Source organism: Garra rufa, chromosome 6 (assembly GCF_049309525.1).
Source record: "Garra rufa chromosome 6, GarRuf1.0, whole genome shotgun sequence".
NCBI lineage: Eukaryota > Metazoa > Chordata > Actinopteri > Cypriniformes > Cyprinidae > Garra > Garra rufa.
This window is the reverse complement of record NC_133366.1, coordinates 24,900,036-24,914,250: the sequence shown is the minus strand read 5'-3', so window position 1 is coordinate 24,914,250 and position 14,215 is coordinate 24,900,036. Positions and strand designations below refer to the sequence as shown.

At 34.9% G+C, this 14,215-nt stretch overlaps 1 protein-coding gene across 1 annotated transcript in view; it reads left to right on the top strand.

Moving 5' to 3' along the window:
* prkx (protein kinase X-linked) overlaps window positions 1-12,166 on the top strand; it is a 61,752-nt gene extending 49,586 nt beyond the window's left edge. The window contains exons 6-8 of the mRNA XM_073842095.1: window positions 2,579-2,636; window positions 4,007-4,084; window positions 7,717-12,166. Coding sequence (XP_073698196.1) covers window positions 2,579-2,636; window positions 4,007-4,084; window positions 7,717-7,842 — 262 coding nt within the window. The 3' untranslated portion in view covers window positions 7,843-12,166. The remainder of the gene's footprint in view (window positions 1-2,578; window positions 2,637-4,006; window positions 4,085-7,716) is intronic.
* Window positions 12,167-14,215: the final 2,049 nt, after the last annotated feature.

The following is a 14,215-nucleotide window of genomic DNA, read 5'->3' as shown; positions in this document are numbered from 1 at the left end:
GAGAGAGTAGTTGTCAGTAGTTATACTACAGGCCTTTGTCAGAAAATATTGGTATGTGCATTTTAATAACATTTTGTTTCAAGATTTGTTTGGCGTATCAATTCATTTTGGTAACTTTTTTTGGTATATGTCCATTGTTAAAGGGATAGTTCACCCAAAAATGAAAAGTCATTAATGACTCAATGTCCTGTGAGAACATTTTCAGAACATAAATTAAGATATTTTTGATGAAATCCGAGAGCTTTCTGACCCTACATAGACAGCAACACAACTGAGACATTGAAGGCCCAGAAAGGTAGTAAGGACATCATTAAAATAGTCCATGTGACATCAGTGATTCAACCATAATTTTATGAAGCTACGAGAATGATTTGTAGAAAATAAATTCATTTTATTCATTTTTTATTTTCTTTTGTTAATGTTAGTTAAGTAATATTAACTGGTGTATGTGTATATAAATATATTTTAAGTAAAATCCAGTGGATAGCAATGCATTATAGCGAAGATTTAACCTTTTTTATTTTTCCTTTAAAATGTCTTTAATAAAAAGAACAGAACACTTTTCTTGTTATGTTTTGAAATTATTGTTGATCTGTTAACTTTATTAACTATATTTCTTATTTCAGGACTTAAATATTCGAAGAGTATAATTATTTGAAAGAGCGTATTTCAGATACTGTACATTTACAATGCTGTGATGCCAAAAATGTTGGTGTAATTTAAATTTTGTTTTATTTCATCAAAGCAGTACATATTTTTAGTATCAGCCATTTAATGGTTACACATAATATTAAAATAATAATTGATTTATTTGAATCAGCCAGAATTTTTACATTTTTGCATCGCTACTCTAGGGTTGCCAGGTTTTCACAACAAAACCTGCCCAATTGCTACTCAAAACTAGTCCAAAAGTAGCCCAGTCGCATTTTGAGGGAGTTCCCCATTAAAAATTAAATTCCGGGGGGTAAAATACATGTTTTTTGGCGTAATTCGCCTGGTAAAATTAGCATTATTGGTATCGCTTCAACCCGCGAACATGAAAAACAACCTACGGCAACAATGGTAAAGTAACCCAACTCCACAGGAAAACCGCAGACTTGGCAACACTGCCCTACTCTTAATGCCTGTCTTCATAAAATTAGTGTTCTTGTGTTTATTAAATGAGCAAAATCACACAAGTAGCAAGGCAATATGGCTGTAATTCATCATGGCTGTGATTTGGCCATAGGCACGAAGCCACACATCTTGCACATATACAGCCATATTGCACTGCTACAAGGGTAATATTGCATTTATACAACAGCTCGACAGTACGAGTATGTAAATACATTAGAAACAACAAAGAAGTGTCTTAGAAAACCCTCTTTTGTGCAAACTACTTTCTTTTGCCACAGATTCAAATCTCAAATTGACAGTTAAACAGCTCAGCCCAAGCCTCTGTTACTAATTCGAAAACGTTGTTTTAGGACTAATAGTGAAGGAACGTTGAGTTGCTTCATTGAAAGCTTATTGTATTACTGTATTAAAAGCTCAATGTGTTATGTATTATGAGAGAGAGATGAACTGAGTGAGTGTGATTACCTGCATTTAATACAGCATTCATTCTTCAGCTCAATCTCACAATCACAATAAAACATTAGTTTGAATGTCCGCTAAGGAAAGCGATATCTTCGTCGTACTATCCTTTTATCTGTTAAGGGTGATTTCCGATGACAGGTCTGCTCAGTGCATTTGTTGGCTGCGTCTTACAAGGTGATACATAACTTCCTTGTTTACAAGGTTCCAGTCTCTTTCAATATAAAAATCTGCTGACTTACTCATAAAAACAGTCTCTAATGGTGGAACAATGAAACTAATCACCATCACGAACACAGACTATTTCCCAATACTGAATGCTATTATTAAATTCAATTTTTATTTATCAAAATTGTATTTATTGTATAATAATATGTAATGAACAACAACTGCCATCATAAAATGTGCTAGGCAATTTGGTCAAAAGAACAAAGGCAGCACTCTGATATGCAGCATTAAAGTTACATAAAATATAACATGATGAGATTTTGTCTCTTGTGACTATTTGCTCTGGAACAAATAATAGATTAACACGACTGCCCATTAGATTAACCCAAAATGAAAATTCCAGAAGATCTGGCCGAGGTAAAGCTGCTCTCGGACGGTTCATAAGCACTAAACGGCTACCGATGCCCTGAAGCTCACATCTCTAAAAACGTAGAAGCAAATTTTCAAATAGACATTATATTTATTAACAAACTGCATATTTGAAGTCTAAACAAGTACATTCTTGGCTAAAAAAACTCTTAAAACGACATTCCGTGGCACAGAAACAGTATTGCTTAGAAAATTATAGTGGATTTGGACGTCCGCCATAACACTCACTGTGAGAAGTGGAGTGATATTAATGCTATAACGGTTGGAGTTCCAATATCACTTGAATATCACACTTCTCTTAGCTAATCAGATTTGAGGACCAGAAAGAACTGTTGTTGAAACAATATAAAGTATAAATCAGGTGGGTTTTAGCATAGTGGTTCTCATCTTGTCTTTTTTTATCTAGGGACCTAATCAAGAAGTTTCTGGTGATTGATCGGGCAAGAAGGCTTGGAAACATGAAGGTAAGCAAGATGCTGGTGACAGATATTTTATATGGTTCTTGAATGGTTGAGCAAAGTATTTCAGCAGGAATCAGCATCTGGGATATTTCCTTTGAGAACACTATATATGGCCTCTTTTACAGTCATCTCAAATTCAAGGCCATGTTGAAAATCGATGAATCATCTTAGAGAATAATCTCTGTTTCTAGGCAACTTTTGCATCTTAATAAAGCTGCACGTGGCAAATAATTAGACCTTGATTGAGTCCTTGATGTGAGATCTTTCTGCCAAAGGCCACAGTTGGCCACATGTGTTTCCAGTTACGATAAGAAGACTTCCTATCTGCCTAGAGGGGATGAGATGAGGCTCTGGAGAAACTCCCTGGACATTCAGAAAGTGATTCTGACACCGGGCAACTCTCCCACTATACCTCTTTCCAACCCCCATCAGATGAGGTGGATATTGGGGAAAGAACTACAGACTACAGAGTCCTTGTGCAAAATGTTTCTGCATATTCAGCTATAGTAATAATAGAGTTGCGGTTTAATGGCATTTACTTTTCTAAATTGTCCTTTCAGAGGAAATAATTTACTAACCGGCACCAGATGAAGTGGCAGCAATGCGCCAGGCCTGTCATGCGTAACGTGATGCATATTGTGACGGTGATGTCATGGGAAGTTTGTGGATGGTTGTGTCTGAGCGTCATTTTCCCATTAGCAACAGTTAATGCTGTTATTATAATTCTCCACACGTGAGGAATGAGGGCTGCTGAAATATGTATCTCGCCATTTGTTCGGGTTTTTTTGCCATTAAAGCAGATTAAGAGTAAGAAACAAAGATGGAAAACCTTTTTCAAAAGAAATGTCACTTTGGTTGGATTTCCCAGGCTAGATGCTTCTGTTGTTAATTTAGCACTTTCTTTCTTAGCTTTTTCTCCTCTGACTACATACAATGCGAGTTTAAGACCCAGCAGCAAAAATCACAGCTGTGTTTGCACTGTTTCCACAGCAAGGCCAGGTCCTGCTGGCAGCACTCATTCACAAGTGCTGATATCTGTTATTCCACTTAAGCGAATGTGTATCTGTCATGGTCCCACAGTGCAATGCATGGCCCAAATTCTGAGGTTTCTAGAAGCCTTTAGTAGGTTAGGATTGTTGTCCCACTTTTCTTTTTCCTCTCTAAGAAACTAAAAAGACAATACAGTGGCTAAACAGACTGTTTGGGGTCAAATGAGGATTAAATCTAAGAGCATTGACAGACTTTTTAGGTTCTTCTTGTTACAGTTTTAACTGTGGTGGTCAGCCTCAAAATGTTAGGCATCATTCTACTTTTAGTTCATTTAGTTATAGTAATCGATCATAATCTTGTGTATTATTTTTGTCGTCTTCCAGAATGGAGCTGACGATGTGAAGAAGCACAGATGGTTTAAGTCAGTAGACTGGGATTCTGTGCCCTGTAGAAAACTCAAGGTAAGCATCGTATAGAGCTTTACAATGTCCTGTTATTTAATATTCATTTTATACCACTATTCATTTTTGTAAGATTTCCAAGTCATTACAATGACTCGTTAAAGGGATAGTTCTTACAAAAATTAAAAGTACCCCATTATTTACTCACCCTCAAGCCGTCATATGACTTTCTTCTTTCTGATGAATACAATTGGAATTATGTTAAAAATATCCTGAATTGTCCATGCTTTATAATGGCAGTGAATGGCTGTTGAGATTTTGAAGTCCAATAAAGTGCATCCAGGGCTCAACATTAACACTTGTCTGCTTGTCCGGGACCCTGTTTTTTATATATAACATTATATTATAATATACAACGTATTGTATAGGTAAGCACCATAACAATTGCAAACGTGACATTGATTTTATACAACAGTAGTTCAGTAAACTAGTAGTTAATATTAACTGACTTACATTTTAGACACATTGATCTTATAACATTTATTTATTTGCAATTTTACTGTGTAAATGCATTTTTTGGAAATTCTTATCTTCATTAAACAGTCTCAGTAAATACATTTAAAGGAGTATTTCACTTTCAGAACAAAAATGTACGGATAATGTACTCACCCCCTTGTCATCCAAGATGTTTATGTGTTTCTTTATTCAGTCGTAAAGAAATAGTTTTTTGACTAAAACATTTCAGGATTTCTCTCCATATAATGGACTTCTATGGTGCCCCTGAGTTTGAATTTCCAAAATGCAGCTTCAAAGGCATCTGAACGATCACAGTCGAGGAAAGAAGGGTCTTATATAACCAAATGATTGGTTATTTTCTAAAAAAAAAAAAAAGACAATTTATATACTTTTTAACCTCAAATGCTTGTCTTGTCTAGTTCGACAAGACGAGCGTTTGAGATTAAAAAGTATATAAGTTGTAAATGTTTCTAGAAAATAACCAATCGTTTCACTAGATAAGACTCTTATTCATCAGCTGGGATCATTTAGAGCCCTTTGAAGCTGCATTTAAACTGCATTTCGGAAGTTCAAACTCGGGGGCACCATAGAAGTCCATTATATGGAGAGAAATCCTGAAATGCTTTCTTCAAAAAACACAATTTCTTTACGACTGAAGAAAAAAAGACATGAACATCTTGGATGACAAAGGGGTGAGTACATTATCTGTACATTTTTGTTCTGAACTACTCCTTTAAATGTCATTTTCGATGCAGGCTTGGTTTTTCCTGTGCAGTGGAAAGATGGAGTTTGTTGATACTGATTGAATTTGAATGGTAACCATACAGAGTCTAATTATTCTAATTGAATGTATTGATCAAATTTAAGAATTTGACATAAATGATGACATACATTTAGTAAGGTTAGGAAAATAAAGCTAAAAAGTGTCCTAGAAATCAATTTAAGGCAAATACCACAAATATTCTGATTAAAGTAAGACCTTATAGAGTAGTCATGAGACTATTGCTTCAGAATGGATTAATACACAGCAAAAAAAAAGGCTTTTTTTTGCCCCGGACAAGTACGTTTTTTACTCGGACAAGTGAATGTCTGACATGTCAAAGCTTAATGTCAAGCCCTGGCATCCATCCATCATAAAAGTACTCCACACAGCTCCAGGGGGTTAATAAAGACCTTTGGAAGTGAATCGATGTGTTTGTGTAAGAAATATATTCATATTTAAAACTTTATAAACATAAACTTTATTTCTCGTGAGAACCACGTTTTGTTTACAGGAGCAAAGTCTCCTCTTGGCTCATCGAAATCCTCTGACATTTTTCTTTACATTTCTCGTTTTGTACTTCAAATTTATGACTAGTGTTTTGTTTCGCCCTCTTCTCTGCACTTCCACATTCATCACATTTCGCCGGAGTTTATATTACGCCTACATCCTACGTTATCCGCTGGAATGCCTTTTTTTGTGAATGAGTGTACGACAGTTAGCGAAAGCTGGATATTATGGTTTGTAAAGTTTTAAATATGGATGTTTTTCTTACACAAACACATCAATTCAAAAGGCCTCTATTAAACCCTCAGAGCCATATGGAGTGTTTTTTGTTTTGTTTTTTGTTTTATGATGGATGGATGCACTTTTTTGGACTTCAAAAACTCAACAGACATTCACTTACATTGGAGGTTTTAATTTGGAAGACTCGCAACATTTTTAAAATAACTGACTGTATTCATCTTAAAAATAGAAAGTCATACACACCTAGGATGGCTTGGGGTAATTTTAAATTTTGGTGAACTATACTTTAAAAACAATGTGGGTAACACTTTCTATGAAGCCTGTATTTATAATATATTATAAGGGTATTCTTAAGGCGTTATAATAAATTTATAATGCATTATAAAAAACCTTATAATATGTTGTATCGTCTTATGAGTATTCATAAGAACAGTTTTATTGTATTATAATGTTTTACTTATTTGTGGTTATAGCTTTTAAGAGTATGATTACCTCCTCCATAGTTATAACGTATTATAAGTCTCATTTCTTGCCATCTTTCTCATGTCACTTTACTTAAAGCATACAAAGACCACTTATAAGTAATTATAATAATATTTCCCAAAGATCCCTAAGATCAGGCATCAGATCAGATGAATGTGTAATGACATCAGTTTGATTATTTTGATGATACCCTTTAGACAGTTTTTGATAAGTAACTCTGCAACTCCATGTCAGATAGCGGTAATTATTATTAGTAGTATGCAAAATATATGCTAACACTGTATTTTGATAGTTCCCCAAATGACAAACTTATTACAAGTAACTTTGCAAGTACATGAACCTTCTACCTAGCCTAACCTTAACCTAAGTCTACTACTACTCTAAGGAGTGTTAGTTGACATGCAGTTGAAAAGTTGCTTATATTCAGTAGAATAAGGGGACCATCAAAATAAAACATAATATAAATGAAAAGAATAAATGTAATATGATATAGTCCATTATAAATTAGATATATTAAATAGCATCCATTGTGAGTTATAAATAATCATAATCTTAAAAGTTATAACCTCAAATAGTCAAGTATTATAATGTATTATAATTGTTGTTATGAGTATTAATGAGATAATATAACATATTATAAGTTGTATTATAATGCATTATGCATTCATTATAATGCCTTAGAAATACCCTCATAATGTATTATAAATAGGGGCTTCATAGAAAGTGTTACCACAATGGGATTCTCTTTTACTTTATTTACTGTTAGAATTATATAGCCAGAATATTTCCCATGGTTTACGAGACATATTGCAGTTTCCCAGAAATACTTGGTAGCCGACAAATGGAAAGTGACCTTTTAGTTTAGGGTTGGTCAAATAAAAACACAATATAAAAACTAGGATTTTGAAATAATATTATAAAATAACTGTTGCTGTATTAATATTAATATTAAAATATTAATGAAACAATAAAATAGTAATTTAATTATCACTCCAGTCTTTAGTTTCACATAATCCTTCTGAAATCATTCTAATATGCTAATTTATTATAAATGTTGAGGGGAAAAAAAATACATTTGGAGATTTTTTGATGATTAAAATGAGACATTTATTTACTGACTGCAAACTTTTGAACAGTAGTGTGTATCTAAAGCCTCTTTAATGCATTTCTCTCATTGCTTTGACAGCCACCCATAGTTCCCAAGGTATCTCACGAGGGCGACACGTCTAATTTTGACACTTATCCAGAAGACGAGTGGAAGAAGGACATACCAGTACCAGCTAAGGATCTGGAAATTTTCAAGAACTTCTAAAAGGATATTCTTTTTAATAGATAAAAAGACAGGACTGGCAGAAGATTTAGAGCTGAAGTTTTAACCTTACCATTCAGGGGGCATTTATAGGTCATAGTTGCATTATTATTATTATTATTATTATTATTATTATTATTATTATAGGCATGTCTTGCCTGCCAGTCATCATAATCACGGTCAAACGTTTACTGAAAACGGTTCATCACTTCAGCATCCAGTAAGATGAGCAACTTGATTCAACACCCTCTCTCTTATATTATGCAAAAATAATGTTTTTAAATATCATTTTAAACAAGCAATATCAAGGTTCTGTTCAAGGCTCTTTTTGCTGGATCAAGACGATGTCTTCGCTTATGCCTAAACATGTGTGGTCTTGGTTTGTCTTATGAGTTTATATCTTAAAAAGCTTGCTGAATTACAGCTTTAAGCCTGACAAATGTTCTTCTCTGATTATCTAAACTTGTTGTGTTGATCCTTTCCTCCCACATGGTACTGCTATATAAACTTCGTAACATTAGGCCTGTTTCACACTGCACTCTCGAAAAAAAGTAAACAAAGTAAAAGCGTAACTGCAACCTTGCGCTTTTCAACTGGCAGTATTTCTGCATAACAACCCAGCCAGTCTAAAACGAAGCACATAGTCCAAGTAAATAACGGTTTTATTATTTTAAATTTTTTTTATAATTAAGACTACAGAAAAGTATAGTCTGAAATGTAATTTGTGACCATATTTACATCCAAAATGTTAATCGAAGACCTCAGATTTCAAACTATAGCAACAAACTGCTACTACAAAGTAATTTGGGTTGTCATACTTACTAAAAGGAAAGTGCTGCTTGTGTGTGTGTGCGTGCGTGTGTTTAGATAAGAAGTCAATAGTTCACTCCTGTGTTTTATTTAAATACTGTAACCTGTTGATATTGTCCAGCCTGGCCCCAGAAAAAAAAAACTGCGTTGGCAAATTATTTTTACATACTAAGTCATAATTATGAGGGAAAAGACAAAATTATAACTTAAAGTCCATTTTTCTTGTCATAATTTCAACTTATTGTCACAATTCTATATCTAAAAAGTAATAATTTCACTCAAGTCGGAGTTATAAAATAATTGGACTTGTTTAACTTTAGCATAAATTACTTTATTTCAAACTCAATTATGATTTGTGATAATTTTGTGATTATAATTTGAAATTAAGATTAAAAAGTCATTATCTCAATTTAAGTCATATGACATTTTGGACATTTTGTCATTTAAAATTTTGGTAACACTGTACAATAAGGTTCTTTAATTAACATTAGTTAACATGAACAATGCTACAGCATTTATTAATCTTAGTTAATATTAATTTCAGCATTTACTAATGCATTATTAAAATAAGTTCTGTGTAACATTTGTGAACAAACAATGAACGACTGTATTTGTATTAATTACATTAACAAAGATTAATAAATAAAATAATGAATGTGTTTTTCATTGTTTGTTCACGTTAGTTAATGCGCTAACTAACATTATCAAATGACACCTTATTGTTACCATTTTTTGTACCATTTGTATTTTTTATCTCAGTTTCTACTTTTATCTCAATTTTATATCGTAGCAACATTTTTGTCATAATTTGAGAATTATGACTTGCTTAAGTAATAATTTTGACTTTTATGTTTACCAAAGCTTCCATAAATATGGGCCTCAAAATAAATGTGCACAGAAATCATCTGCAGTGTGAAACAGAAAGTGTTTTTGCGTTCTACTTTGCTGCTTTTTAATTCTTTTTCTATGTAAACATGCATTCGACATGTATTTGACAATTGCGCTGTCTAGCTTATTTTTACTTGTGCGTCAGAACTACATTAAAGGAACAGTTTACCCGAAAATGAAAATTTGATGATTATCTGCTTACCCCCAGGGCATCCAAGTCGTAGGTGACTTTGTTTCTTCAGTAGAACACAAACATTTTTAACTCAAACCGTTGCAGTCTGTCAGTCATATAATGGCAGTCAATGAGACCCATGGCTTTGAGAGTGAAAAAAACATACACAGACGAAACCAAATTAAAACCTGCGGCTCGTGACGATACATTGAGGTCTTAACACACGAAACAATCAGTCTGTGCAAGAAACTGAACAGTATTTATATCATTTTTTACCTCTGATTCCCCACAATATCCAACTGTCCTCTGGCTTTATACAGTGCAGAGAGATTGCTACTCAAAATGGTAATTACTTGTGCTTATCCTGATTGTTGCAACCGATTAAAAACTAAAACATTACGTTTGCTTCCGTAAACTCATCCGGGAGTGTTGCCTTTTCACCTTTTCAACTTTTGAGCCTGATTGACTGAAGTTATGGTTGTTTGCTCTTCGCCATGCACCAGCTGTTGTGAACACGCTCAGGACAGTTGGATATTGCGGGGGATCAGAGGTAAAAAATTGTATAAGTACTGCTTAGTTTCTTGCACAGACCGATTGTTTTGTGTGTTAAGACCTCAATGTATCGTCACGAGCCGCAGAGTTTAATTTGGTTTTGCCTGTGTATGTTTTTTTGACTCTCAAAGCCATTGACTGCCATTATATGACTAACAGACTGCAACGGTTGAGTTAACAATCTTCGTTTGTGTTCTACTGAAAAAACAAAGTCGCCTATATCTTGGATGCCCTGGGGGTAGCAGATAAACATACAATTTTCATTTTTGGGTGAAATATCCCTTTAAGGCAAGTTAAAAAAAAAATTAAAAACATGCCTTCTTTTCCATTCATCAGTGTTGCGGCTCTGCAGTTAGATACTATTGTGCAGCATCTCAAGTTGACCTCAAAAGCGCAGTTTGTGTGAACGGCCCCAAGAATCCAAAGAGCTTTTGAACACATTCCTGCCAGGATGTCAGACTAAGAATACCAGGTGAAGTAGAGGTACAGTAGCACTTACCTAATCAAACATGACCTCACAAACCTGTAGCTAACTAATAAATTAGCATTAATGCTTGTATTATGAGATGCCTGTTCATATACTTTGGCTGTCGTGCTTTATGATGTTCTATATGTGTTTACTAATTGGTTAAGTGCATAAACCGTTTACTAGCCAGGTGTTTTCTAAAGTCGCCTTGCATAGATATGGGGGTGAATTTAGCAAACACAGTTTACATTGTTTGTAATGCTACTTAATCTACCTGATCTCATGACGAAAACATACCTGTGGGAACATTTCGCAAGACGTGAAATGCGTACCAATAAGTACATATCACTGCAGTTTTCAGCAGAAATAAACAGTAGAGGCGGTAAAACGTCAAGTGCTTGTAATCGTTTTCCATATGTTTCGTTTTCCGGACTTGACAAGCTTTCTCGGTAGCTCAGTCGGCACAGAATTGGACTTAGGATACGGAATCCTTGGGTACAAATCCTGTGAAAAACATGACTCATGATGAAAGAACTAAAAGATCGAAAAACCAGCAAAAACGGCAATGTTGTTTTAAAACGTAAAAGAAGCGTTAGAGTTATAGCAACATTCAGTGGACATTTCACGTCAGAACTTTGTACGTAAAACGTACCATATGTACATTCATCTGTTCCGGGGGGAAAAAACGAACGCTCTTTTAGAGCCACTCTGGACATTTTGTGGACAATATGTCACGAAACATACAGTACATGTTACTGGTACTTTACGCTAAAGTACGTTTTCGTCATGAGATCAGGTTGTACTTAATATATGTTTGGCGTTTAAAAGCCTTGCATAATGGGAAGAGAATTGACTACGGTGTGAAATGCTTTAGAAATGTAGCTACTGTGTGTATGTTCGAAACAATTCTTCCATAGTTTTTCTTAACTGCTTCTGTCTGAAGCAGTGATCTGTCATTGTAAAGTGTCTACTGAAAATCAATTATTTGGTATCATTTCTTGAAAAGACTGTTCTTTTTAAATTGCAAATGCAGTTTTATACTAAGGAAACCAACTTGCAGATTTCATATGGACTTGACGGCTGTTACCATCTTGAGGGTTTTTTTATGTTACTATTTGTTTGTTGTTGTTCCCTGTGTGAATAATTTTTGCTGTATTCTATTCTACATTTTTAGTGTGTTCCTTTTTTACACTTGTTTGAGAAAAAAATAGTATTTTATATTGTTTGCAACAGCAAAAACTAAAATGAAGTTCTATGAACTTAAAAATCGAGAGGAACCCAGCGCAGGATTTTATACTAGTTAAATTGTTTTCTCTTTCTCTCTTTTCTGTACTTTCATTTGATTGCCTTCTGAACATTTAGGATGTATTTGAGGTGGTACAAGTGCAATGTTACCTGCAACCAAGCTGTTATAAAAACTTGAGAAAATCTGCACATCCTATATCCATGAAAATAAACTGAACTTTTCATGTGGACAAAACTATTTGACTAATAGACCTCAAGCCTGTTAGAACTTTTTTAGTGCACTTTGACCAAACTTGTTTAAGTCTTATGGGTTGGATGAGATGGGTTGGACACTCGTTTTGATGGCACCAAGCCATACGCTCATTCACACCAGCCTCAGAAACCTTTTAAACTCCAAGCTTGGTGGAAATTATTAGACCATTTTCTTTAAGAGTCTTAATATATTCTCATTTTCCTATATACCCACGATTAAGTGCTTGCCACAGCTAGTATTTCCCTCAGTTGGTCCCTTTATAGTTTCATTAATGTAAAATGTGTATTAAATGTACATTAGTAGCAACAAATTAGTATCCCTCCTTCCCTGCAAAAGCAGATGAATGATCTCATCCATTAAGGTGCCTTGAGACTCCTGCATTTTTAAGAGGTTATTTCACTCTCTAACCCCTGTGGTTAGACTTCACCCGTAGTGAAATGTTCAAACATAACTTTCTTTCTTCGCTCTGGCTCCTTGTAAAATCTGACTACAGTTTAAACATTTTAATGACGTTTAGTCCTGTCAGACACACCGCTGGGACGGACTAATTTCGCTTAATAGTTCCCTTACGGTCTTCTAAATGCCTGTACGATGGATCTCTCCCTAACCTGATAGGAAATAGTTTTAATGTATGGTATATGTACCCGCCACACTTTGGCAGTTCTGCGTAATATATTTCCACTTGTGACAGAAAAACTTACTCGTAGGATGTAAATGGCATTACCATTTACCTGAGAATATTGTGTATTCATCTTTGTGTACACTCATCTGTTCATGTTTAGGTTCGTCAAACCTAACACATTTTTGAAACATCACGATTTTATAAGCTATGATGTGAAAAAGTTGCAGCTGCTGTTTTAGTTTTTGGTCCTGTCAACACAGCTCTTACCTGATGACATTTTTGGCAGTCAGTGGAGTTGAATGATGTTCTTTAATCTCTTTTTGTCACGTAGAAGACTGATTGTCTTCGTTTATTGCGTCAGAGATGCAAAACCTGATGTGAATTTGCAGCTTGGAGCAAAAACCTTAAAAGTTGCTGAGTGTGGTGGAGTCTACTTCTACAAACCTGACAAACCTACTCTTACTCCCTCGTTTACTTACATGGCTCTCACTTAACCCCTCACCTCCTGTTGTAGACAGGTCGAAACACCCTAAAAAACTCTTTAAAAAGACGTTTAGAAACAAAACTATGGGACGCCACCTTGTAATGACTAGTAACCACAGTGATCAATAGAATTAAATGGCATTAGGTGCTGATCTCATGAAAAGTCCTGTCATCAGACCACCACCACACCCGCAATAAGATGTTATCATAGAGGAAACCCCACCCGTCCAACAGCTACACCTCATGTTGCCTTCACATGCTATCAGACACAAACGGCCTCAAGTTGTATTTACAACTAGGAAGCTAGGTTATTTTAATAACTGAGTTTCCGAGTTTGACAGACCATGAACTAAACAAGGCCGTTTACTGTAGTGACACCATTTTCAAATAAAAACGGAAAACTTATGTACTTCGGCTGTTTGTTTACACAATGTGTTTTGAGGGCCTGAAAATGCATACGTTTGAAAATGCGGTTTCAAAAGGCAAGTAAACGGGCAGTTTTTAAGCATGTTTTATAAATGAATTGTATTCTGAAGCACAGAATACTTAAAGGAACCGTATGTAGGATTGCGGCCAAAACTGGTACTGCAATCACTTTCAAAATACTGTAGAACGGTGTATCCCCTCCCGCTCCCCCTCTGACACGAGGTTGCCAGCTAAGCTGCAGGAGTAGGCTTCTACAAGGAGCTTCCAACGGCAAGTGACGAGTCCTACACAGTAATTTGTTTTTCTTCTGTTAATTATGTTTATGCTTCACAAGAGATGTTTTGCGAAAGTAATTATGTATCGCAAAAATTTACAGATGGCGATTAGCCAAATATTTCGTAAGGATGTACTGTAATACCACATTTCAGTCGGAACATAGATTGCGATAGTGGTGCGATA